This window comes from Eriocheir sinensis, chromosome 63, assembly GCF_024679095.1.
Source record: "Eriocheir sinensis breed Jianghai 21 chromosome 63, ASM2467909v1, whole genome shotgun sequence".
In the NCBI taxonomy this organism is placed as follows: Eukaryota; Metazoa; Arthropoda; class Malacostraca; order Decapoda; family Varunidae; genus Eriocheir; species Eriocheir sinensis.
This window is the reverse complement of record NC_066571.1, coordinates 4,630,783-4,658,282: the sequence shown is the minus strand read 5'-3', so window position 1 is coordinate 4,658,282 and position 27,500 is coordinate 4,630,783. Positions and strand designations below refer to the sequence as shown.

At 50.3% G+C, this 27,500-nt stretch overlaps 2 protein-coding genes across 2 annotated transcripts in view; both read right to left on the bottom strand.

Moving 5' to 3' along the window:
* The window catches only part of LOC126986889 (glycogen debranching enzyme-like), a 60,459-nt gene extending 56,375 nt beyond the window's left edge, over nucleotides 1–4,084 (bottom strand). The window contains exon 1 of the mRNA XM_050843369.1: nucleotides 3,680–4,084. The gene's annotated coding sequence lies outside the window, so the exon portion shown is untranslated. The remainder of the gene's footprint in view (nucleotides 1–3,679) is intronic.
* Nucleotides 4,085–5,729: 1,645 nt separating this feature from the next.
* The window catches only part of LOC126986784 (neuroblast differentiation-associated protein AHNAK-like), a 22,608-nt gene continuing 837 nt past the window's right edge, over nucleotides 5,730–27,500 (bottom strand). The window contains exons 1-7 of the mRNA XM_050843155.1: nucleotides 25,182–27,500; nucleotides 16,455–20,002; nucleotides 14,234–14,737; nucleotides 12,005–12,535; nucleotides 11,089–11,647; nucleotides 6,333–10,923; nucleotides 5,730–5,793 (exon numbers count right to left, since the gene is read on the bottom strand). The exon at nucleotides 25,182–27,500 is cut by the window's right edge and continues 837 nt beyond it. Of these exons, the coding sequence (XP_050699112.1) occupies nucleotides 5,730–5,793; nucleotides 6,333–10,923; nucleotides 11,089–11,647; nucleotides 12,005–12,535; nucleotides 14,234–14,737; nucleotides 16,455–20,002; nucleotides 25,182–27,500 (12,116 nt within the window). The remainder of the gene's footprint in view (nucleotides 5,794–6,332; nucleotides 10,924–11,088; nucleotides 11,648–12,004; nucleotides 12,536–14,233; nucleotides 14,738–16,454; nucleotides 20,003–25,181) is intronic.

Here is a 27,500-nt window from a genome sequence, read left to right as displayed (position 1 = left end):
TTGTTGTTGTGTGTCGCAGAGGTTACTTACGGTTGTCTACTTCCGTGTGTTGACGTTACCTAAATCTCGGCTTGGCCACACTGACCTACTTACTAATGCCTCTTATCTTCTTTTTCCTTTTCTTCTATTTTGGAATCCTTTTTAGTCACAGAGGATCAAGTTGCGTGTGTGTGTGTGTGTGTGTGTGTGTGTGTGTGTGTGTGTGTGTGTGTGTGTGTGTGTGTGTGTGTGTGTGTGTGTGTGTGTGTGTGTGTGTGTGTGTGTGTGTGTGTGTGTGTGTGTGTGTGTGTGTGTGTGTGTGTTGCATAAATCGAGCTTATATAAAACTGACTACCCAACCCACACCCTTTTTCGTACGGCACTTTGGTCCACACGTACAATCTTTTCGCGCGAATGAATCTACATATATTTTATCACGTGCTTTCCTTACGCATATGTCACCTAAATCGCGCCTTTTTGCATGTTTTATTAAGTGAAATTGTTTTTATTACCATTCTCTTAACTGAATATATTTGTGAGTGTGTCTGTGATATGTTTCGCTTGCTGCCTATATTTGAAGACGAGGGTTTGGAAAGCTGTGTTGGGGCGTGGCGGCGGGGGGTGTGGGTGATGGTGGGGGTGGGTGAGGGAGTGAGTGTGTGGTGGTGGGGATGGTTGGGGGTAGTGGGGGAGCCTCTGTGTGGTGGGGGGGTTGATGGGGGGTGCTGGCGAGGTGCGCGGCCAGCTGTGGGGGTGTGGGGGGGTGGAGGGGGTGGGGGAGGGGAGGCGATGCTGTCATGGATAAGAATAGGAAGCCCGAGTAAGCTTCACGCCCCATCACAGCGCCACCTGTCATCCCCACCCCCACCTGTTGCACACACACACACACACACACACACACACACACACACACACACACACACACACACACACAGACACAAACACACATTTTATCCCCCACACACCCCCCCACACCCCCACACACACACACACACACACACACACACACACACACACACACATACACACATTTTACCCCCCACACACCTCCCCACAAAAAACTACCCCCCCCCATTACACATTTCCCCAGCGCACTCCTATCCACCCCCACCCCCACCTGTTGCACACACACACACACACACACACACACACACACACACACACACATTTTACCCCCCACACACCTCCCCACAAAAAACTACCCCCCCATTAAACATTTCCCCAGCACACTCCTATCCACTCCCACCCCCACCAGTTGCACACACACACACACACACACACACACACACACACACACACACACACACATACACATACACATACACACATTTTACCCCCCACACACCTCCCCACAAAAAACCACCCCAACATAACACATTTCCCCCTCCCAGCACACTCCTATTCACCCCCCCACACACCTATCCCCTCCCCTCTCACACCTATCCCCTGCCCCCCTCTCCCCCTTCTCTCCCCAATACACCCGCAATATTTACTTTCTCCCAACCTGTTTAGTGACTTGCATGACGCGAAACATCTCATCACGCAGCCCACCTTGGCCCACTTACCCCGGCAATCAGCGGCTCACCTCCATAAAAACAGGTAATGACAGGTAAGTAGCAATTCCCAGGTGTTAATACGAGTGTCATAGTCTGATCTGTGCTTCCGTTTACGCCATAGATTTCCTTCCCTCCTCCTCCTCCTCCTCTTCCTCCTCCTCCTCCTGAGTGCCATAGCCTGATCTGTGCTTTCGTTTACGCCATAGCTTTTCTTCCCTCCTCCTCCTCCTCCTCCTCCTCCTCCTCCTCCTCCTCCTCCTTCTCCCATTCCTCTCCCTTTGTTCGCATTTCATTTCCTCCCATTCATTCATTCCTTTCCTTTCTCTCCCCCCCTCCCTCCCATTCTTCTTTCCTACATTCGTTCATTCATTCCATATATTTCTTCCTCCTCCTCCTCCTCCTCCTCCTTTGTTTGTATTTCATTTCCTCCCATTCATTCCATTCCTTTCTTTCCCTCCCCCCCTCCATCCCATTCTTCTTTCCTACATTCGTTCATTCATTCCATATATTTCTTTCCCTCCTTCCCTTCTCCTATTCTTCCTTTCTTTCTTCCCTTCATTAAATATCTTTCTTTTCATCCTTCCCTCCTCCTATTCTTCTTCCTTTCTTTCTTCCATTCATTAAATATCTTTCTTTTCATCCTTCCCTCCTCCTATTCTTCTTCCTTTAATTGTACTTCATTTCCTTCCTTCCTTCCTTCCATAGTTTTCCCTCCCTTTCTCCCTCCTCCCATTCTTCTTCATATTTCCTTTTCTCTCCTTCCCTCCATACACTGACACCTGACACTCATAGGCCCTTCTCTTCTTTCTTTATTTATCTTACTCCTCCTCCTCCTCCTCCTCCTCCTCCATCCGTCACTGCCTCACCCTTCGCTACCGCCGCCGTCCTCACCTGATTAACGCTTGTGTCACCTTCCTCATGTTCATTCCACTCGTGTCAAGTCCGTTCCCACAGCCAACATCTCTCTCTCTCTCTCTCTCTCTCTCTCTCTCTCTCTCTCTCTCTCTCTCTCTCTCACACACACACACACTGGAGCTCTCATCCCGTAGAGTTTTCTCAGCTCGCCACTCCATACAGGCGCGTTTCAAAGGAAGTGGAGAAAGACCCTAGAGGAAGAGGAGGAGGAGGAGGAGGAGGAGGAGGAGAACTGTGTAGACTCTCCTAAAAGATCTTCACAATATTTTTTTTTCGATATTCTCTTAAGATCTGAAGTCATCTCGTCCCTTCTGCTTCTACTTCTACTACTACTACTACTACTACTATTTATCTATCTATCTACTTCTTCCTTTCCAGTTAATTCATTTACTACTGCCTCCACTAACTTATCCATCTACTGCTCCTGCCGCTATTTCCTCACTGTTGCCAATTCATTCATCTACTGCTTCCTTTCTACTTAATTAATCCCTTTACTACATTCTCTCCGTCACTAACTTATTCACTTTTTTTTTTTTTACAACATAGGAGACTTACTTCTCTTGCCCCTGTTGCCTCTCCGTCACTGATTAATCCGGCCCCTTGTAACCGTAACTCCTTGAAAAGAGGGTGTAGCGCTCATTCATAGGGTGATAATACGCGATGATTATGTTTACGTGTCAAGGTATTAATAGCAGGTGTGAGGAGTTGGTGGGTGTGAGTGAGGGGGAAGGAGCAGCCAGTACCCTCCTCCTCTTCCTCCTCCTCTTCTTCCTCCTCCTCCTCCTCCTTCTTCTTGCTCTTCCTCATTCATTTCTCACCAATGTTCGTCTTCCATACAACTCATTCATACTTTTCTGTCTTCTATAATAAATATATCACTTTCTCCACAAAACAATCACCAACAAGCCTTCCTGTTCCCCTTCCATCTTCCGCCTCCTCCTCCTCCTCTTCTTCTTCCTCCTCCTCCTCCTCCTCCTCCGTCTCCTCCTCCTCCATTGGGCGTTACCTTAAAACTACCTGTGCATTGTTAGTGTGTGTGTGTGTGTGTGTGTGTGTGTGTGTGTGTGTGTGTGTGTGTGTGTGTGATTAATGCTGCCACAGACCACTTTTGAAGGACACATTAAACTGACAGTAACATTACCATAAATGTTACTAATGGAATAAAGCGAGGGAAAAAAACCTGACTGCGAGAGAAAGAGATAAAGGCTTGGAGAGTGGTGGTGACTTACCGTGGGAGGCAGGCAGTGGTGGCGCTGCGGAGGGGGGCGGGACGGAGCAGTGGGTGGAGCCTCGTAAGTGGGCGTGGACGGACGAGTCACTCCGCAGGGCAGAGTAAGGCACTGCGTATGTTTGTTGGTCGTTGAGGGGCTTGGTAACGGTTACTTGTCGGACACTTTCATTTTCTATTTTTTTTTTTTAACAACACATTTTCATTGACTGTTCTGAGGCGTCTGTCTGGGAGTCACGTCTGTGCCACAAGTCGAGTGAGACGCACTTGTTTCGAGCGCACCGAGGCAGTGGCACAGGAACAGACAAAGGTGTAGCTTACATGACGATGTATACACAAGGAGAACGTTTTCTAAGCACATTCACAGCATAAATATACACAAGGGTCGTGTCATTCGTTGGGTTCACTATGTTCTTCGGTCGTCGGTAGACTGGTCGGGTCTCGCCGCAACCCTCTCGGGCGCGCCGCCCTCACACTCACCGGCGGAGGCAAGTCCCTCCTCCAAAGCACTTATCGATGATCCGTCAGTTACAAAACGTCTTTCTCGAATGACTCTGGTGACGGTGCCTCCGTCGGAAGTGGTGGTGGTGGTGGTCGTGGTAACCATTCCACCGTCGTCGTCGTCGTCGGTGGTGGTGGTGGTGGTCGTGGTGGTGGGGGAGGCACCATCTGAGGCGAGGCTGGGCAGCAGCGCTCTCAAGTTTTCGTCGTCGGCCTCACACTCCACCATGTTGCCGCTCTCGTCTCTTCGCAGCACCTTAACCTTTCGTATGGTTTTCATCGTGGTCGTCGTTGTTCCTCCGACAACTCTGTGGAGGTTTTCGTCGAACCCTTCGGGAAGGTACTGAGCTATTTCGCCTGAGGGTATCCTCCGGACAGTCCTGGTGACAGTCTGGTGTGTGTCGCCAGGTGTCTCCCTTTGGTCGGAGCCAAAGTGGAGAAGTGAGTTGTCCCTCAGCTCAGGTGGCAGGTATGACAGACTCGGCTCCCCCTCAGGTGTGCCTCGCAACACCTCGCCGCCCTCTAACACACCCTCAAGTCGAGACATGTCAACTTCCTGGCCAGGGAAAGTTTCATAGTCTGTTTCAACAATGGTTTCTTCAGGTCCATCTCCTACTTTGATTTTCCTGATTTTTCTGACACGAACTGTTCTCTGTGTAGCGACTCCCTCGGGTATTTCACAAGAGGCAATCAATGGAGGGACGCCGGAGGAAGAACTGGGACTCAGTTCCTCTGGAATTGTTGTGGCCGCCGCTGAACTGTCTTGCTCAAGTGGAACTACTGGGGTGGAGTCCATTCTCCTATGGACCACAACTCTCCCGCCGGCGTCTTCCGTTACGAAAACCGTGCGAGACTGTTTGCCTCCTCGTTGGTCATTGTCTCCTGCACCCACTCTTGTCTGGAGGTCTCCAATCGGGTCGGATAGTAGTCTTCCACTGGCGTCTGTGTCCACAGTGACTGAATATGACTGAGGCTCAAGGCCCACCTGCTCCGTGGTCTGTGGTCTACTGTCTGGACTGGCGGGGTTGCTGCCAATCCTCCTAACTTCAGTTTTACACTCGCTCATTGTCCTTTCAGGCGTGAGTTTGAAAGGCCCCAGCTTACCCCTGATGTAAGAATCTCTGTCCCTGACTCGCTCAGCATCGCCGGCTTCTTGCTCGTGTTGAGTGCCCTCCCCTCTAACTCCTGGCTGACTAGGCTGCACAGCACCTTCTCTTTCGTCCGGTGATAGCTGACCCTCCCTGAACATGATCCCTGGACAGGTGGTCTGTGTGGTGACTGGGGGCAGGACCCAGCCAATAGGTGCCATGCCCTCGGGAACAGATGCTACTGGAATGTTACCTTGCGTCCCTACCTCACCCTGTGGCCTGAACGAGACGGAAATACGTTCGGACAACACCGGGATGCCGCTACTACTGTCCACCTTGACCTGACCCCCGGCACTATCGACTGTCACTTCATAAGGCTGTCCCTCAAACTTTCCTCCCATCCCCTTTTCTGGTTTTGACATTCCACTAAACCTAGGAATTTTACTCCGAGAAATAGGATCATCACTTGTTCCACTGACGGACACTCCCGGCAATTCTGTGTCTAATCTCAGCTGAGCTTCCACACCTGTCATTTCAGGATAAGGTCTCTCATCAGACTCAGGCACTTTCTGTTGAGTCTCTCGTGGCACGATAGCTGCTTTGTCGACATTCTCTTCAGTACTCCTTCCCCGTCTTCCTCTTTTCTTTCTCGAGCCCCGCCCAGCGGGAGCCACTCCTTCTCCATCTCCAAGTGAGCTTACAGCAGCACCAAGTCTAACTTCGGGAAAATTTCCTTCAGCGGAACCAGAGAGAACTGAAGGATCGGACGATTTGGACTTGATATCTAAAACGGGAATACGGGTCTTAACACCAAATGATCCCGGTGACTCGATTTCCTTCATACCTTCACCATGATAACCAATTTTGACTTCAGGGAAATGAAGATCACCTTCAACAGGCACATTCAACGGAGAATCATTACCTTCAACGCGAGGCAAGACTGGCTTCACCGATACATCAACACTACCAGAATCACCACCATTAAAACCAATATTCTCTTCAGATCCTGGGACACCAGCCTTCACCTCTGGAACATCAGCCCTAAAGTTCAATGTTCCACCAAACCCTGGGATATCAGCCTTCATCTCTGGCACGTCAGTCTTCACTTCTGGGACATCAGCCTTAAAGTCCAATTTTCCACCAAATCCTGGGATATCAGCCTTCACCTTTGGGACATCAGCCTTAAAGTCCAATTTTCCGCCAAATCCTGGGATATCAGCCTTCACCTCTGGGACATCAGCCTTAAAGTCCAATTTTCCTCCAAATCCTGGGACAGCAGCCTTCACCTCTGGGATATCAGCCTTAAAGTCCAATTTTTCACCAAATCCTGGGATATCAGCCTTCACCTCTGGGACATCAGGCTTAAAGTCCAATTTTCCTCCAAATCCTGGGATATCAGCCTTCACCTCTGGGACATCAGCCTTAAAGTCCAATTTTCCTCCAAATCCAGGGACATCAGCCTTCACCTCTGGGACATCAGCCTTAAAGTCCAACTTTCCGCCATATCCTGGGATATCAGTCTTCACATCTGGGACATCAGCCTTAAAGTCCAACTTTCCACCAAATCCTGGGATATCAGTCTTCACATCTGGGACATCAGCCTTAAAGTCCAATTTTCCTCCAAATCCTGGAATATCAGCTTTCACCTCTGGGACATCGGCCTTAAAGTCCAATTTTCCTCCAAATCCTGGAATATCAACCTTCACATCTGGGACATCAGCCTTAAAGTCCAATTTTCCTCCAAATCCTGGGACATCAGCCTTATAGTCCAATTTTCCTCCAAATCCTGGGACATCAGCCTTATAGTCCAATTTTCCTCCAAATCCTGGGACATCAGCCTTCACCTCTGGGACATCAGCTTTAAAGTCCAATTTTCCTCCAAATCCTGGGACATCAGCCTTCACCTTTGGGACATCAGCCTTAAAGTCCAATTCTCCTCCAAATCCAGGGACATCAACCTTCACCTCTGGGACATCAGCTTTATAGTCCAATTTTCCGCCAAATCCTGGGATATCAGCCTTCACCTTTGGGACATCAGCCTTATAGTCCAATTTTCCGCCAAATCCTGGGATGTCAGCCTTCACCTCTGGGACATCAGCCTTAAAGTTCAATTTTCCGCCAAATCCTGGGATGTCAGCCTTCACCTCTGGGACATCAGCCATAAAGTCCAATTTTCCGCCAAATCCTGGGATATCAGCCTTCACCTCTGGGACATCAGCCTTAAAGTCCAATTTTCCTCCAAATCCTGGGACATCAGCCTTCACCTTTGGGACATCAGCCTTAAAGTCCAATTCTCCTCCAAATCCAGGGACATCAACCTTCACCTCTGGGACATCAGCTTTATAGTCCAATTTTCCGCCAAATCCTGGGATATCAGCCTTCACCTTTGGGACATCAGCCTTATAGTCCAATTTTCCGCCAAATCCTGGGATGTCAGCCTTCACCTCTGGGACATCAGCCTTAAAGTTCAATTTTCCGCCAAATCCTGGGATGTCAGCCTTCACCTCTGGGACATCAGCCTTAAAGTCCAATTTTCCTCCAAATCCTGGGACATCAGCCTTCACCTCTGGGACATCAGCCTTAAAGTCCAATTTTCCGCCAAATCCTGGGATATCAGCCTTCACCTCTGGGACATCAGCCTTAAAGTCCAATTTTCCTCCAAATCCTGGAACATCAGCCTTCACCTCTGGGACATCAGCCTTAAAGTCCAATTTTCCTCCAAATCCTGGGACATCAGCCTTCACCTCTGGGACATCAGCCTTAAAGTCCAATTTTCCTCCAAATCCTGGGACATCAGCCTTCACCTCTGGGACATCAGCCTTAAAGTCCAATTTTCCTCCAAATCCTGGGACATCAGCCTTCACCTCTGGGACATCAGCCTTAAAGTCCAATTTTCCTCCAAATCCTGGGACATCAGCCTTCACCTCTGGGACATCAGCCTTAAAGTCCAATTTTCCTCCAAATCCTGGGACATCAGCCTTCACCTCTGGGACATCAGCCTTAAAGTCCAATTTTCCACCAAATCCTGGGATATCAGCCTTCACCTCTGGGACATCAGCCTTAAAGTCCAATTTTCCTCCAAATCCTGGGACATCAGCCTTCACCTCTGGGACATCAGCCTTAAAGTCCAATTTTCCTCCAAATCCTGGGACATCAGCCTTCACCTCTGGGACATCAGCCTTAAAGTCCAATTTTCCTCCAAATCCTGGGACATCAGCCTTCACCTCTGGGACATCAGCCTTAAAGTCCAATTTTCCTCCAAATCCTGGGACATCAGCCTTCACCTCTGGGACATCAGCCTTAAAGTCGAATTTTCCTCCAAATCCTGGGACATCAGCCTTCACCTCTGGGACATCAGCCTTAAAGTCCAATTTTCCTCCAAATCCTGGGACATCAGCCTTCACCTCTGGGACATCAGCCTTAAAGTCCAATTTTCCTCCAAATCCTGGGACATCAGCCTTCACCTCTGGGACATCAGCCTTAAAGTCCAATTTTCCTCCAAATCCTGGGACATCAGCCTTCACCTCTGGGACATCAGCTTTAAAGTCTAATTTTCCTCCAAATCCTGGGACATCAGCCTTCACCTCTGGGACATCAGCTTTAAAGTCCAATTTTCCTCCAAATCCTGGGATATCAGCCTTCACCTCTGGGACATCAGCCTTAAAGTCCAATTTTCCTCCAAATCCTGGGACATCAGCCTTCACCTCTGGGACATCAGCCTTAAAGTCCAATTTTCCACCAAATCCTGGGATATCAGCCTTCACCTCTGGGACATCAGCCTTAAAGTCCAATTTTCCTCCAAATCCTGGGACATCAGCCTTCACCTCTGGGACATCAGCCTTAAAGTCCAATTTTCCTCCAAATCCTGGGACATCAGCCTTCACCTCTGGGACATCAGCCTTAAAGTCCAATTTTCCTCCAAATCCTGGGACATCAGCCTTCACCTCTGGGACATCAGCCTTAAAGTCCAATTTTCCTCCAAATCCTGGGACATCAGCCTTCACCTCTGGGACATCAGCCTTAAAGTCCAATTTTCCACCAAATCCTGGGATATCAGCCTTCACCGCTGGGACATCAGCCTTATAATCCAAATTTCCTCCAAATCCTGGGATATCAGCCTTCACCTCTGGGACATCAGCCTTAAAGTCCAATTTTCCTCCAAATCCTGGGACATCAGCCTTAAAGTCCAATTTTCCACCAAATCCTGGGATATCAGCCTTCACCTCTGGGACATCAGCCTTAAAGTCCAATTTTCCACCAAATCCTGGGATATCAGCCTTCACCTCTGGGACATCAGCCTTAAAGTCTAATTTTCCGCCAAATCCTGGGACATCAGCCTTCACCTTTGGGACATCAGCCTTAAAGTCCAATTTTCCGCCAAATCCTGGGATATCAGCCTTCACCTCTGGGACATCAGCCTTAAAGTCCAATTTTCCACCAAATCCTGGGATATCAGCCTTCACCTCTGGGACATCAGCCTTAAAGTCCAATTTTCCTCCAAATCCTGGGATATCAGCCTTCACCTCTGGGACATCAGCCTTAAAGTCCAATTTTCCGCCAAATCCTGGGACATCAGCCTTATAGTCCAATTTTCCACCATATCCTGGGATATCAGCCTTCACCTCTGGAACATCAGCCTTAAAGTCCAATTTTCCGCCAAATCCTGGGACATCAGCTTTCACCTTTGGGACATCAGCCTTAAAGTCTAATTTTCCGCCAAATCCTGGGATATCAGCCCTCACCTCTGGGACATCAGCCTTGAAGTCCAATTTACCGCCAAATCCTGGGATATCAGCCTTCATCTCTGGGACATCAGCCTTAAAGTCCAATTTTCCTCCAAATCCTGGGATATCAGCCTTCACCTCTGGGACATCAGCCTTAAAGTTCAATTTTCCGCCAAATCCTGGGACATCAGCCTTCACCTCTGGGACATCAGCCTTATAGTCCAATTTTCCACCAAATCCTGGGACATCAGCCTTCACCTCTGGGACATCAGCCTTAAAGTCCAATTTTCCTCCAAATCCTGGGATATCAGCCTTCACCTCTGGGACATCAGCCTTAAAGTCCAATTTTCCTCCAAATCTTGGGATATCAGCCTTCACCTCTGGGACATCAGTCTTAAAGTCCAATTTTCCTCCAAATTCTGGGATATCAGCCTTCACTTCGGGGACATCAGCCTTAAAGTTCAATTTTCCTCCAAATCCTGGGACATCAGCCTTCACCTCTGGGACATCAGCCTTAAAGTCCAATTTTCCTCCAAATCCTGGGACATCAGCCTTCACCTCTGGGACATCAGCCTTAAAGTCCAATTTTCCTCCAAATCCTGGAATATCAGCCTTCACCTCTGGGACATCAGCCTTAAAGTTCAATTTTCCTCCAAATCCAGGGACGTCACCCTTCACCTCTGGGACATCAGCCTTAAAGTCCAATTTTCCTCCAAATCCTGGGATATCAGCCGTCACCTCTGGAACATCAGACTTTAAGTCCAATTTCCCTCCATATCTTGGGACATCAACTTTTATTCCTGGAATGTTAGCATTCATCTCTGGGACATCATTCTTAAGTTCCAATTTTCCAGTTCCAATGAGAACATCGGGGACCGCAGCCTGCATGCCAGCTTCTGCATTGCACTCAGGCAAAGTTCCAGTGACTTTCGCTTCCGGGAGATCACCAGCCAGTCTTAGTTTATGTTTGCGCACTGGTGGAATAGGTGGTTCGACATTTATATCAACGTTTGGTAATTTTAAATCTGCACTCGAACTTTCTATTTCTCCGTTTATTTCTGGAACTTGTAAATCCAAAGTCCCAGGGTGATACTCGCCCTCTATCTCCGGTGCCTTTGGCTTTCCGAAACAAGAGCCCAGTTTAACTTTTGGCTTTTTATCGGTCTTTGCCTTCACGTCTGGTGGTTGTACGCTGACTTCCCCTTTGACATCCGGACCAGCAACACTCACATCGGCCGACACGTCGGGGCCCTCTAGTTCTGCCTTCCCAGGCTTATACTCTCCCTCTATGTCAGGAGTCTTCGGCTTGCTAAAGCAGGAGCCGAACTTGGCCTTTCCTTTCCCACCCTTTACCTTCATCTCTGGGGACTCAGCTGACACCCCGCCTTTCACCTTTGCGTCGGGGGATTCAATATCTAGATCTGCCTTTGCCTCAGGAGCTCGTACGTCTCCCTTGATCTCTGTTTCGGGGAGCTCTGCTTCAACCTTTCCTGGCTTATATTCGCCCTCCATTTTAGAAGTTTTTGGTTTCCCAAAGCAAGATCCTAAACCTGCTTTTCCTTTGCGTCCTTTCACATCGACATCCGGAGATTCCATTGCTACCTCCGGAGTCGTCACACCAACATCTAGTTCACATTGCGGAAGGTCATCCTCAATCTGAGCGTCAAAAGGTCTTATATTTGCTTTCCCAGAAATTTCAGCATCAACTTTCTGGGCTTTCGTAGGTGAATACTGACCTTTAGCTAAAGGACTTTTTGCTCTTCCTAAGAATGATCCAAAACTAATTTTTTGTCTTTCACCTTTTATTTTCAAATCTGCACCAGGGGTGCTAAATCCAGCTTTTATATCCATCGGTTCGATATCATATTCACCCTCAATTTTCGGTTCTTCAAATCTAATACCAGCAGATGTTGATGGACGAGCACCTGCATTTACTTCTGCATTACCACTAGTTACTATACTTCCGATGCTGACATCTGGCAGAGATCCATCGATATCAATGTTTGTATTCACCTCTGGGATTGATGGCACACTTCCTGCAACTGATGGCAATTCACCCTTAATTTCTCCTTCTACTTTGGGTGCTGACAACTCAGGCAAAGAAAATGCTGGTCCTTTAATTTCTCCAGAGACGCTGGGCAACTTGGCGTCGACGTCAACCTTCACGTCTCCTTGAGGGAGCTTTCCCTCAAGCTTCACCTCCGGCAACGCTCCACCAGCATCAATATTTGCTTTCACATCAGGGAGTGAAGGAAGCTTTCCTTCAACTTCGACTTCGGGAAGCTCGGCTCTACCTCCGAGCTTGGCTTCGACCTTTGGCAGGTCAGGGATGTCACCTTCAATCTTAAAGGATGGCTCTGCCTTCGGGACGTCAATATTTAGGTCTAGGTCTCCTTTCAGTTTGGGAACTTCGGGCAGATCCACATTGACGGAGGCTTTTGGAGCATCAACCTCGATTTCGCCTCCCAACTCTGGGACGTCAATTTCGGCTTTAGGAACCTTTAATTCAGCACTGACTTCAGGTGGCTGGTAAGCTGCCTCTACCTTAGGAGTCTTGGGTTTTCCAAAGCATGATCCTAGCTTCATCTTGGGCTTTCCAACACCTTTCTCGCCCTTCACTTCAGCGTCCAACTCAGCCTTCCCTTCAGGTGTTTTGACGCTCGCTTCGGCGCTGACTTCAGGAACATCGACCTCTACCTTTCCAGGCTCATACTCACCCTCTACCTTCGGTGCCTTTGGCTTTCCAAAGCAAGATCCCAGGTTCGTTTTTGGTTTTTTATCGACCTTTGCCTTCACGTCTGGTGGTTGTACGCTCACTTCCCCTTTGACATCCGGACCAGCAACACTCACACCGGCCGACACGTCGGGACCCTCTAGTTCTGCCTTTCCTGGCTTATACTCGCCCTCTACATCAGGAGTCTTCGGCTTGCCAAAGCAGGAGCCGAAGTTGCCCTTTCCTTTCTCGCCCTTTACCTTCACCTCTGGGGACTCAACTGACACCGCAGGAGGAGACACTCCGCCTTCAACCTTTAACTCTGGGGAGTCAATATCAATGTCGGCCTTTGCCTCAGGGGCTTCAATGCCTCCCTTGATCTCTACTTCAGCCTTACCTGGCTTATATTCGCCTTCAACTTTTGGTGACTTAGGCTTTCCGAAACAGGACCCAAATTTAGCCTTGGCCTTAGGCTTCTCTGCCTTCACCTTTACCTCTGGCGCCTCTACACTGACTCCGGCCTTTGCTTCAGGACCAGCAATGCTGGCCTCTGCACTCGCTTCAGGAAGATCAACATCAACTTTGCCAGGTTTATATTCCGCTTCTACTTCAGGGCTTTTAGGCTTTCCGAAGCACGACCCAAACTTGGCCTTCGGCTTATCTCCTTTCACCTTCACTTTCGGGGCTTCTACCTCAACTTGGGCCTCCCCTTTAGGAACACCGACGGACACACTTGCTGAGGGAATATCACCTTCTACCTTTAATTCGGGGTCAACTTTACCTTCAACACCAACGTCTATGCCCTTCCCTTCAGTAGGAGCCTTGATTTCGGCGCCAGCTGATACGTACGGCTCTTCCAGCTTCCCCTTCTTTGGCCCTCCGAAACAAGCACATGGAGCCATCTTGGGCTTCTTCCCTTTCACCTTTAGCGGCTCAACCTCTCCAGATATTTTAGGGGCTTCAACCTCCGCCTTTATTTCGGCTGAAGGAACAGATGGCAGTGACACTTCGGCTTCAGGAATCTCAACGGTCGGTAACTCACCCTTAATTTCTCCTTCTACTTTGGGTGCTGACAACTCAGGCAAAGAAAATTCTGGTCCTTTGATTTCTCCAGAGACGCTGGGCAACTTGGCGTCGACGTCAACCTTCACGTCTCCTTGAGGGAGCTCTCCCTCAAGCTTCACCTCTGGCAACGCTCCACCAGCATCAATGTTTGCTTTCACATCAGGGAATGAAGGAAGCTTTCCTTCAACTTCGACTTCGGGAAGCTCGGCTCTACCTCCGAGCTTGGCTTCGACCTTTGGCAGGTCAGGGATGTCACCTTCAATCTTAAAGGATGGCTCTGCCTTCGGGACGTCAATATTTAGGTCTAGGTCTCCTTTCAGTTTGGGAACTTCGGGCAGTTCCACATTGACGGAGGCTTTTGGAGCATCAACCTCGATTTCGCCTCCCAAATCTGGGACGTCAATTTCGTCTTTAGGAACCTTTAATTCAGCACTGATTTCAGGTGGCTGGTAAGCTGCTTCTACCTTAGGAGTCTTGGGTTTTCCGAAGCATGATCCTAGCTTCATCTTGGGCTTTCCAACACCTTTCCCGCCCTTCACTTTAACGTCTGGTGCTTCAGCGTCAAACTCAGCCTTCCCTTCAGGTGTTTTGACGCTCGCTTCGGCGCTGACTTCAGGAACATCGACCTCTACCTTTCCAGGCTCATACTCACCCTCTACCTTCGGTGCCTTTGGCTTTCCAAAGCAAGATCCCAGTTTAGCTTTTGGCTTTTTATCGACCTTTGCCTTCACGTCTGGTGGTTGTACGCTCACTTCCCCTTTGACATCCGGACCAGCAACACTCACACCGGCCGACACGTCGGGACCCTCTAGTTCTGCCTTTCCTGGCTTATACTCGCCCTCTACATCAGGAGTCTTCGGCTTGCCAAAGCAGGAGCCGAACTTCCCCTTTCCTTTCCCGCCCTTTACCTTCACCTCTGGGGACTCAACTGACACCGCAGGAGGAGACACTCCGCCTTCAACCTTTACCTCTGGGGAGTCAATATCAATGTCGGCCTTTACCTCAGGGGCTTCAATGCCTCCCTTGATCTCTGCTTCAGGAAGCTCCACTTCAGCCTTACCTGGCTTATATTCGCCTTCAACTTTTGGTGACTTGGGCTTTCCGAAACAGGACCCAAATTTAGCCTTGGCCTTAGGCTTCTCTGCTTTCACCTTTACCTCTGGCGCCTCTACACTGACTCCGGCCTCTGCTTCAGGACCAGCAATGCTGGCCTCTGCACTCGCTTCAGGAAGATCAACATCAACTTTGCCAGGTTTATATTCCGCTTCTACTTCAGGGCTTTTAGGCTTTCCAGCGACCCAAACTTGGCCTTCGGCTTATCTCCTTTCACCTTCACTTTCGGGGCTTCTACCTCAACTTGGGCCTCCCCTTTAGGAACACCGACGGACACACTTGCTGAGGGAATATCACCTTCTAACTTCAATTCGGGGTCAACTTTAGCTTCAACACCAACGTCTATCCCCTTCCCTTCAATAGGAGCCTTGATTTCGGCGCCAGCTGATACAGCTCTTCCAGCTTCCCTTCTTTGGCCCTCCGAAACAAGCACATGGAGCCATCTTGGGCTTCTTCCTTTCACCTTTAGCGGCTCAACCTCTCCAGATATTTTAGGGCTTCAACCTCCGCCTTTATTTCGGCTGAAGGAACAGATGGCAGTGACACTTCGGCTTCAGGAATCTCAACGGTCGGTAACTCACCCTTAATTTCTCCTTCTACTTTGGGTGCTGACAACTCAGGCAAAGAAAATTCTGGTCCTTTGATTTCTCCAGAGACGCTGGGCAACTTGGCGTCGACGTCAACCTTCACGTCTCCTTGAGGGAGCTCTCCCTCAAGCTTCACCTCTGGCAACGCTCCACCAGCATCAATGTTTGCTTTCACATCAGGGAGTGAAGGAAGCTTTCCTTCAACTTCGACTTCGGGAAGCTCGGCTCTACCTCCGAGCTTGGCTTCGACCTTTGGCAGGTCAGGGATGTCACCTTCAATCTTAAAGGATGGCTCTGCCTTCGGGACGTCAATATTTAGGTCTAGGTCTCCTTTCAGTTTGGGAACTTCGGGCAGATCCACATTGACGGAGGCTTTTGGAGCATCAATCTCGATTTCGCCTCCCAACTCTGGAACGTCAATTTCGGCTTTAGGAACCTTTAATTCAGCACTGACTTCAGGTGGCTGGTAAGCTGCCTCTACCTTAGGAGTCTTGGGTTTTCCGAAGCATGATCCTAGCTTCATCTTGGGCTTTCCAACACCTTTCCCGCCCTTCACTTTAACGTCTGGTGCTTCAGCGTCAAACTCAGCCTTCCCTTCAGGTGTTTTGACGCTCGCTTCGGCGCTGACTTCAGGAACATCGACCTCTACCTTTCCAGGCTCATACTCACCCTCTACCTTCGGTGCCTTTGGCTTTCCAAAGCAAGATCCCAGTTTAGCTTTTGGCTTTTTATCGACCTTTGCCTTCACGTCTGGTGGTTGTACGCTCACTTCCCCTTTGACATCCGGACCAGCAACACTCACACCGGCCGACACGTCGGGACCCTCTAGTTCTGCCTTTCCTGGCTTATACTCGCCCTCTACATCAGGAGTCTTCGGCTTGCCAAAGCAGGAGCCGAACTTCCCTTTTCCTTTCCCGCCCTTTACCTTCACCTCTGGGGACTCAACTGACACCGCAGGAGGAGACACTCCGCCTTCAACCTTTACCTCTGGGGAGTCAATATCAATGTCGGCCTTTGCCTCAGGGGCTTCAATGCCTACCTTGATCTCTGCTTCAGGAAGCTCCACTTCAGCCTTACCTGGCTTATATTCGCCTTCAACTTTTGGTGACTTGGGCTTTCCGAAACAGGACCCAAATTTAGCCTTGGCCTTAGGCTTCTCTGCCTTCACCTTTACCTCTGGCGCCTCTACACTGACTCCGGCCTTTGCTTCAGGACCAGCAATGCTGGCCTCTGCACTCGCTTCAGGAAGATCAACATCAACTTTGCCAGGTTTATATTCCGCTTCTACTTCAGGGCTTTTAGGCTTTCCGAAGCACGACCCAAACTTGGCCTTCGGCTTATCTCCTTTCACCTTCACTTTCGGGGCTTCTACCTCAACTTGGGCCTCCCCTTTAGGAACACCGACGGATACACTTGCTGAGGGAATATCACCTTCTAACTTCAATTCGGGGTCAACTTTAGCTTCAACACCAACGTCTATCCCCTTCCCTTCAATAGGAGCCTTGATTTCGGCGCCAGCTGATACGTACGGCTCTTCCAGCTTCCCCTTCTTTGGCCCTCCGAAACAAGCACATGGAGCCATCTTGGGCTTCTTCCCTTTCACCTTTAGCGGCTCAACCTCTCCAGATATTTTAGGGGCTTCAACCTCCGCCTTTATTTCGGCTGAAGGAACAGATGGCAGTGACACTTCGGCTTCAGGAATCTCAACGGTCGGTAACTCACCCTTAATTTCTCCTTCTACTTTGGGTGCTGACAACTCAGGCAAAGAAAATTCTGGTCCTTTGATTTCTCCAGAGACGCTGGGCAACTTGGCGTCGACGTCAACCTTCACGTCTCCTTGAGGGAGCTCTCCCTCAAGCTTCACCTCTGGCAACGCTCCACCAGCATCAATGTTTGCTTTCACATCAGGGAGTGAAGGAAGCTTTCCTTCAACTTCGACTTCGGGAAGCTCGGCTCTACCTCCGAGCTTGGCTTCGACCTTTGGCAGGTCAGGGATGTCACCTTCAATCTTAAAGGATGGCTCTGCCTTCGGGACGTCAATATTTAGGTCTAGGTCTCCTTTCAGTTTGGGAACTTCGGGCAGATCCACATTGACGGAGGCTTTTGGAGCATCAACCTCGATTTCGCCTCCCAACTCTGGAACGTCAATTTCGGCTTTAGGAACCTTTAATTCAGCACTGACTTCAGGTGGCTGGTAAGCTGCCTCTACCTTAGGAGTCTTGGGTTTTCCGAAGCATGATCCTAGCTTCATCTTGGGCTTTCCAACACCTTTCCCGCCCTTCACTTTAACGTCTGGTGCTTCAGCGTCAAACTCAGCCTTCCCTTCAGGTGTTTTGACGCTCGCTTCGGCGCTGACTTCAGGAACATCGACCTCTACCTTTCCAGGCTCATACTCACCCTCTACCTTCGGTGCCTTTGGCTTTCCAAAGCAAGATCCCAGTTTAGCTTTTGGCTTTTTATCGACCTTTGCCTTCACGTCTGGTGGTTGTACGCTCACTTCCCCTTTGACATCCGGACCAGCAACACTCACACCGGCCGACACGTCGGGACCCTCTAGTTCTGCCTTTCCTGGCTTATACTCGCCCTCTACATCAGGAGTCTTCGGCTTGCCAAAGCAGGAGCCGAACTTCCCTTTTCCTTTCCCGCCCTTTACCTTCACCTCTGGGGACTCAACTGACACCGCAGGAGGAGACACTCCGCCTTTAACCTTTACCTCTGGGGATTCAATATCAATGTCGGCCTTTGCCTCAGGGGCTTCAATGCCTCCCTTGATCTCTGCTTCAGGAAGCTCCACTTCAGCCTTACCTGGCTTATATTCGCCTTCAACTTTTGGTGACTTGGGCTTTCCGAAACAGGACCCAAATTTAGCCTTGGCCTTAGGCTTCTCTGCCTTCACCTTTACCTCTGGCGCCTCTACACTGACTCCGGCCTTTGCTTCAGGACCAGCAATGCTGGCCTCTGCACTCGCTTCAGGAAGATCAACATCAACTTTGCCAGGTTTATATTCCGCTTCTACTTCAGGGCTTTTAGGCTTTCCGAAGCACGACCCAAACTTGGCCTTCGGCTTATCTCCTTTCACCTTCACTTTCGGGGCTTCTACCTCAACTTGGGCCTCCCCTTTAGGAACACCGACGGACACACTTGCTGAGGGAATATCACCTTCTACCTTTAATTCGGGGTCAACTTTACCTTCAACACCAACGTCTATGCCCTTCCCTTCAGTAGGAGCCTTGATTTCGGCGCCAGCTGATACGTACGGCTCTTCCAGCTTCCCCTTCTTTGGCCCTCCGAAACAAGCACATGGAGCCATCTTGGGCTTCTTCCCTTTCACCTTTAGCGGCTCAACCTCTCCAGATATTTTAGGGGCTTCAACCTCCGCCTTTATTTCGGCTGAAGGAACAGATGGCAGTGACACTTCGGCTTCAGGAATCTCAACGGTCGGTAACTCACCCTTAATTTCTCCTTCTACTTTGGGTGCTGACAACTCAGGCAAAGAAAATTTTGGTCCTTTGATTTCTCCAGAGACGCTGGGCAACTTGGCGTCGACGTCAACCTTCACGTCTCCTTGAGGGAGCTCTCCCTCAAGCTTCACCTCTGGCAACGCTCCACCAGCATCAATGTTTGCTTTCATATCAGGGAGTGAAGGAAGCTTTCCTTCAACTTCGACTTCGGGAAGCTCGGCTCTACCTCCGAGCTTGGCTTCGACCTTTGGCAGGTCAGGGATGTCACCTTCAATCTTAAAGGATGGCTCTGCCTTCGGGACGTCAATATTTAGGTCTAGGTCTCCTTTCAGTTTGGGAACTTCGGGCAGATCCACATTGACGGAGGCTTTTGGAGCATCAACCTCGATTTCGCCTCCCAACTCTGGGACGTCAATTTCGGCTTTAGGAACCTTTAATTCAGCACTGACTTCAGGTGGCTGGTAAGCTGCCTCTACCTTAGGAGTCTTGGGTTTTCCGAAGCATGATCCTAGCTTCATCTTGGGCTTTCCAACACCTTTCCCGCCCTTCACTTTAACGTCTGGTGCTTCAGCGTCAAACTCAGCCTTCCCTTCAGGTGTTTTGACGCTCGCTTCGGCGCTGACTTCAGGAACATCGACCTCTACCTTTCCAGGCTCATACTCACCCTCTACCTTCGGTGCCTTTGGCTTTCCAAAGCAAGATCCCAGTTTAGCTTTTGGCTTTTTATCGACCTTTGCCTTCACGTCTGGTGGTTGTACGCTCACTTCCCCTTTGACATCCGGACCAGCAACACTCACACCGGCCGACACGTCGGGACCCTCTAGTTCTGCCTTTCCTGGCTTATACTCGCCCTCTACATCAGGAGTCTTCGGCTTGCCAAAGCAGGAGCCGAACTTCCCCTTTCCTTTCCCGCCCTTTACCTTCACCTCTGGGGACTCAACTGACACCGCAGGAGGAGACACTCCGCCTTCAACCTTTACCTCTGGGGAGTCAATATCAATGTCGGCCTTTGCCTCAGGGGCTTCAATGCCTCCCTTGATCTCTGCTTCAGGAAGCTCCACTTCAGCCTTACCTGGCTTATATTCGCCTTCAACTTTTGGTGACTTGGGCTTTCCGAAACAGGACCCAAATTTAGCCTTGGCCTTAGGCTTCTCTGCTTTCACCTTTACCTCTGGCGCCTCTACACTGACTCCGGCCTTTGCTTCAGGACCAGCAATGCTGGCCTCTGCACTCGCTTCAGGAAGATCAACATCAACTTTGCCAGGTTTATATTCCGCTTCTACTTCAGGGCTTTTAGGCTTTCCGAAGCACGACCCAAACTTGGCCTTCGGCTTATCTCCTTTCACCTTCACTTTCGGGGCTTCTACCTCAACTTGGGCCTCCCCTTTAGGAACACCGACGGACACACTTGCTGAGGGAATATCACCTTCTACCTTTAATTCGGGGTCAACTTTACCTTCAACACCAACGTCTATCCCCTTCCCTTCAATAGGAGCCTTGATTTCGGCGCCAGCTGATACGTACGGCTCTTCCAGCTTCCCCTTCTTTGGCCCTCCGAAACAAGCACATGGAGCCATCTTGGGCTTCTTCCCTTTCACCTTTAGCGGCTCAACCTCTCCAGATATTTTAGGGGCTTCAACCTCCGCCTTTATTTCGGCTGAAGGAACAGATGGCAGTGACACTTCGGCTTCAGGAATCTCAACGGTCGGTAACTCACCCTTAATTTCTCCTTCTACTTTGGGTGCTGACAACTCAGGCAAAGAAAATTCTGGTCCTTTGATTTCTCCAGAGACGCTGGGCAACTTGGCGTCGATGTCAACCTTCACGTCTCCTTGAGGGAGCTCTCCCTCAAGCTTCACCTCTGGCAACGCTCCACCAGCATCAATGTTTGCTTTCACATCAGGGAGTGAAGGAAGCTTTCCTTCAACTTCGACTTCGGGAAGCTCGGCTCTACCTCCGAGCTTGGCTTCGACCTTTGGCAGGTCAGGGATGTCACCTTCAATCTTAAAGGATGGCTCTGCCTTCGGGACGTCAATATTTAGGTCTAGGTCTCCTTTCAGTTTGGGAACTTCGGGCAGATCCACATTGACGGAGGCTTTTGGAGCATCAACCTCGATTTCGCCTCCCAGCTCTGGGACGTCAATTTCGGCTTTAGGAACCTTTAATTCAGCACTGACTTCAGGTGGCTGGTAAGCTGCCTCTACCTTAGGAGTCTTGGGTTTTCCGAAGCATGATCCTAGCTTCATCTTGGGCTTTCCAACACCTTTCCCGCCCTTCACTTTAACGTCTGGTGCTTCAGCGTCAAACTCAGCCTTCCCTTCAGGTGTTCTGACGCTCGCTTCGGCGCTGACTTCAGGAACATCGACCTCTACCTTTCCAGGCTCATACTCACCCTCTACCTTCGGTGCCTTTGGCTTTCCAAAGCAAGATCCCAGTTTAGCTTTTGGCTTTTTATCGACCTTTGCCTTCACGTCTGGTGGTTGTACGCTCACTTCCCCTTTGACATCCGGACCAGCAACACTCACACCGGCCGACACGTCGGGACCCTCTAGTTCTGCCTTTCCTGGTTTATACTCGCCCTCTACATCAGGAGTCTTCGGCTTGCCAAAGCAGGAGCCGAACTTCCCCTTTCCTTTCCCGCTCTTTACCTTCACCTCTGGGGACTCAACTGACACCGCAGGAGGAGACACTCCGCCTTTAACCTTTACCTCTGGGGATTCAATATCAATGTCGGCCTTTGCCTCAGGGGCTTCAATGCCTCCCTTGATCTCTGCTTCAGGAAGCTCCACTTCAGCCTTACCTGGCTTATATTCGCCTTCAACTTTTGGTGACTTGGGCTTTCCGAAACAGGACCCAAATTTAGCCTTGGCCTTAGGCTTCTCTGCCTTCACCTTTACCTCTGGCGCCTCTACACTGACTCCGGCCTTTGCTTCAGGACCAGCAATGCTGGCCTCTGCACTCGCTTCAGGAAGATCAACATCAACTTTGCCAGGTTTATATTCCGCCTCTACTTCAGGGCTTTTAGGCTTTCCGAAGCACGACCCAAACTTGGCCTTCGGCTTATCTCCTTTCACCTTCACTTTCGGGGCTTCTACCTCAACTTGGGCCTCCCCTTTAGGAACACTGACGGACACACTTGCTGAGGGAATATCACCTTCTACCTTTAATTCGGGGTCAACTTTAGCTTCAACACCAACGTCTATCCCCTTCCCTTCAATAGGAGCCTTGATTTCGGCGCCAGCTGATACGTACGGCTCTTCCAGCTTCCCCTTCTTTGGCCCTCCGAAACAAGCACATGGAGCCATCTTGGGCTTCTTCCCTTTCACCTTTAGCGGCTCAACCTCTCCAGATATTTTAGGGGCTTCAACCTCCGCCTTTATTTCGGCTGAAGGAACAGATGGCAGTGACACTTCGGCTTCAGGAATCTCAACGGTCGGTAACTCACCCTTAATTTCTCCTTCTACTTTGGGTGCTGACAACTCAGGCAAAGAAAATTCTGGTCCTTTGATTTCTCCAGAGACGCTGGGCAACTTGGCGTCGACGTCAACCTTCACGTCTCCTTGAGGGAGCTCTCCCTCAAGCTTCACCTCTGGCAACGCTCCACCAGCATCAATGTTTGCTTTCACATCAGGGAGTGAAGCTTTCCTTCAACTTCGACTTCGGGAAGCTCGGCTCTACCTCCGAGCTTGGCTTCGACCTTTGGCAGGTCAGGGATGTCACCTTCAATCTTAAAGGATGGCTCTGCCTTCGGGACGTCAATATTTAGGTCTAGGTCTCCTTTCAGTTTGGGAACTTCGGGCAGATCCACATTGACGGAGGCTTTTGGAGCATCAACCTCGATTTCGCCTCCCAACTCTGGAACGTCAATTTCGGCTTTAGGAACCTTTAATTCAGCACTGACTTCAGGTGGCTGGTAAGCTGCCTCTACCTTAGGAGTCTTGGGTTTTCCGAAGCATGATCCTAGCTTCATCTTGGGCTTTCCAACACCTTTCCCGCCCTTCACTTTAACGTCTGGTGCTTCAGCGTCAAACTCAGCCTTCCCTTCAGGTGTTTTGACGCTCGCTTCGGCGCTGACTTCAGGAACATCGACCTCTACCTTTCCAGGCTCATACTCACCCTCTACCTTCGGTGCCTTTGGCTTTCCAAAGCAAGATCCCAGTTTAGCTTTTGGCTTTTTATCGACCTTTGCCTTCACGTCTGGTGGTTGTACGCTCACTTCCCCTTTGACATCCGGACCAGCAACACTCACACCGGCCGACACGTCGGGACCCTCTAGTTCTGCCTTTCCTGGCTTATACTCGCCCTCTACATCAGGAGTCTTCGGCTTGCCAAAGCAGGAGCCGAACTTCCCTTTTCCTTTCCCGCCCTTTACCTTCACCTCTGGGGACTCAACTGACACCGCAGGAGGAGACACTCCGCCTTCAACCTTTACCTCTGGGGAGTCAATATCAATGTCGGCCTTTGCCTCAGGGGCTTCAATGCCTCCCTTGATCTCTGCTTCAGGAAGCTCCACTTCAGCCTTACCTGGCTTATATTCGCCTTCAACTTTTGGTGACTTGGGCTTTCCGAAACAGGACCCAAATTTAGCCTTGGCCTTAGGCTTCTCTGCCTTCACCTTTACCTCTGGCGCCTCTACACTGACTCCGGCCTTTGCTTCAGGACCAGCAATGCTGGCCTCTGCACTCGCTTCAGGAAGATCAACATCAACTTTGCCAGGTTTATATTCCGCTTCTACTTCAGGGCTTTTAGGCTTTCCGAAGCACGACCCAAACTTGGCCTTCGGCTTATCTCCTTTCACCTTCACTTTCGGGGCTTCTACCTCAACTTGGGCCTCCCCTTTAGGAACACCGACGGACACACTTGCTGAGGGAATATCACCTTCTAACTTTAATTCGGGGTCAACTTTACCTTCAACACCAACGTCTATCCCCTTCCCTTCAATAGGAGCCTTGATTTCGGCGCCAGCTGATACGTACGGCTCTTCCAGCTTCCCCTTCTTTGGCCCTCCGAAACAAGCACATGGAGCCATCTTGGGCTTCTTCCCTTTCACCTTTAGCGGCTCAACCTCTCCAGATATTTTAGGGGCTTCAACCTCCGCCTTTATTTCGGCTGAAGGAACAGATGGCAGTGACACTTCGGCTTCAGGAATCTCAACGGTCGGTAACTCACCCTTAATTTCTCCTTCTACTTTGGGTGCTGACAACTCAGGCAAAGAAAATTCTGGTCCTTTGATTTCTCCAGAGACGCTGGGCAACTTGGCGTCGACGTCAACCTTCACGTCTCCTTGAGGGAGCTCTCCCTCAAGCTTCACCTCTGGCAACGCTCCACCAGCATCAATGTTTGCTTTCACATCAGGGAGTGAAGGAAGCTTTCCTTCAACTTCGACTTCGGGAAGCTCGGCTCTACCTCCGAGCTTGGCTTCGACCTTTGGCAGGTCAGGGATGTCACCTTCAATCTTAAAGGATGGCTCTGCCTTCGGGACGTCAATATTTAGGTCTAGGTCTCCTTCAGTTTGGGAACTTCAGGCAGATCCACATTGACGGAGGCTTTTGGAGCATCAACCTCGATTTCGCCTCCCAGCTCTGGAACGTCAATTTCGGCTTTAGGAACCTTTAATTCAGCACTGACTTCAGGTGGCTGGTAAGCTGCCTCTACCTTAGGAGTCTTGGGTTTTCCAAAGCATGATCCTAGCTTCATCTTGGGCTTTCCAACACCTTTCCCGCCCTTCACTTTAACGTCTGGTGCTTCAGCGTCAAACTCAGCCTTCCCTTCAGGTGTTTTGACGCTCGCTTCGGCGCTGACTTCAGGAACATCGACCTCTACCTTTCCAGGCTCATACTCACCCTCTACCTTCGGTGCCTTTGGCTTTCCAAAGCAAGATCCCAGTTTAGCTTTTGGCTTTTTATCGACCTTTGCCTTCACGTCTGGTGGTTGTACGCTCACTTCCCCTTTGACATCCGGACCAGCAACACTCACACCGGCCGACACGTCGGGACCCTCTAGTTCTGCCTTTCCTGGCTTATACTCGCCCTCTACATCAGGAGTCTTCGGCTTGCCAAAGCAGGAGCCGAACTTCCCCTTTCCTTTCCCGCCCTTTACCTTCACCTCTGGGGACTCAACTGACACCGCAGGAGGATACACTCCGCCTTCAACCTTTACCTCTGGGGAGTCAATATCAATGTCGGCCTTTGCCTCAGGGGCTTCAATGCCTCCCTTGATCTCTGCTTCAGGAAGCTCCACTTCAGCCTTACCTGGCTTATATTCGCCTTCAACTTTTGGTGACTTGGGCTTTCCGAAACAGGACCCAAATTTAGCCTTGGCCTTAGGCTTCTCTGCCTTCACCTTTACCTCTGGCGCCTCTACACTGATTCCGGCCTTTGCTTCAGGACCAGCAATGCTGGCCTCTGCACTCGCTTCAGGAAGATCAACATCAACTTTGCCAGGTTTAAATTCCCCTCTTATATCCGGTCTTCCAATGTCATGTAATCCCTTGACTTGTACGTCCGGTGTGCTTCCTTTCAACTTGTAGTTTATGCCTGCGTCTATGTCCACTTCTGGAGCCACGCCTGCTGCCTTGCTAAGCTCTAGTGTTGGGAAATCGATACTCGGTTGTCTAGCATCAAATTTCAATGAAGGCGACACCATGTCTCCTGATGTGTCTATTCCAGTGTTTATACTGGCTGCGGGCATGTCCATCTTGACTGCTTCGCCTTGCACTCCAAATGCATGATCCATTCTGTCTGTGTCAAGATTGGGCAAGTTAGCTTGAATGCCATATTGACTTTTCATATCCAATGTCGGCGAAGTGGTAGCTTTTATGTCTAAATCCAAATCTGGGACAGCAGCTTTTCCCTCTACAGTAGCTTGTACTCTGGGAACGGACGGCACTTTAGCTGTCAGTGACAACTCTGTGTCAGCTGCAACCTTCCTTTCCCCAAGGTCCAGTTCACCTCTCGGCACCTGCACCTCGACTTCAGGTGTCGTTGTTTCCACGTCAAGTTTTCCTTTCGCCGCAGGAAGCTCTATTTTTCCTCCGGGATGAGAAGACTCGAAAGAGATATTAGATTTAGGCTCCTTTGGCTTGCCAAAACACGACGACAGTTTCGCATTTTTCTTTTTCGTGTGTTTGTCCGGCTTGACATTTGCACTGGGCATATCGGCACTCACCTCAGCCTTTATTTCAGGCCCCTCAAGACTAGAAATATCCCCTCCGGCTTTGGGTTCTACAACATCACCTTCAATACTCGATTTTGGCTGTTTAGGTTTTCCAAAACACGACCCTAATTTTGCTTTGGGTGGCTTCTTTTTTACCTCTGAGTTTCCAGCATCTGCAGTAAGTGAAGCATCTACACATGCGGTGCCTTTTCCAGGCTCTGTCTCAACGGCCGCGGCCGCAGCGGTTTCCACCCCGGCGCCTGGCCCTTGCACGTCAGCCGAGACGTACGGTTCCTCTGCTTCTAGTTTGGACGGTGTGTTGAGGCAGGAACAAGGACCGGCAGTGTTTTTTTTCTTTTTTGGTACTGAGGGTTTCTTACCACTAACCTGAGCGCCTCCACTGGGCCCACTTATGCCGCCGGTGTCCACGGCCACCTCAGGACCAGACATGCCTAAGGAATCGCCTTTCAACCTAAGTCGGGCGCCGTCGTCAATGGCTGGTACACCTCTCTCATCATCAATATCGAGCCATGGTTCGTCAATGTGATAATTTAAGTCAACTTCAGCTTTCCCGGAAGGTAAATTGCTTGTGATTTCCATTTTGGGCGGCGCGCCAGCGGACAAGCCAAGCGCTCCAGGCCCCTTCCCTGCCACCCCCACCGACCCCCCAACCCCGTCATCCTTCACCACGTCAGGCAGCAGGGGAGCAGCCTTGCCAGAAAACTCTTGTAAGTCAGGTAATGGAAGATTAGAGGAAACAGATACATTGTATGTGTCATTACCGCGCGCACTGCCCTTCACCCCCCCGTTGTTCTGTAGCCCCGCGCCCCCAGCGGCGGAGAGGGAGGTGTGCGCACCTAACTCTGTGCCATTAATCCTAGGTAAGACTTGTCTATCGCGGGGATCCGTGCCCGGAGACAGGAGGGCACTCAGCTCAGCCTCCAGCTTACTGAGAGAGTCGTTGTGATCAAAAGTGTTCATGTTCGGTCCGCTGACAGTGACGTGTGAGGACACTGACTTTGTGGTGGTGACGGTCACCACGCCCCCCCGCCCGTCTGAGACAGTCTCCACATTGGTCTTGGTCTCTACTTGTGTGTCTCCACGGAGCTCTTCAATTACATTCTTCAGGTCTTGATTCATATTAGAAGTGGCACTGATCTCGATGGGGGAGAGGTCTGCCCGCTCGTCCGGCCTCGTGCATTCGTGAAGGAGGCTGTAGCCAGGGGCGCCGCCGTCCTCTGCCTTCACTACATTCTTGCTGGCGCTGACAAGCTTGCCGTCTCGTATCTGCCAGGTCGGGGGACTCGAGCCTCCATTCAAGTCCCCAGTCGTGTCGTTAGTCGTGATTCTATACGAGTATAGGCGAGTCGTCTCGCTACTCGGTTTAGTGTTGTCGATTTTAGTCTCCACTTTAA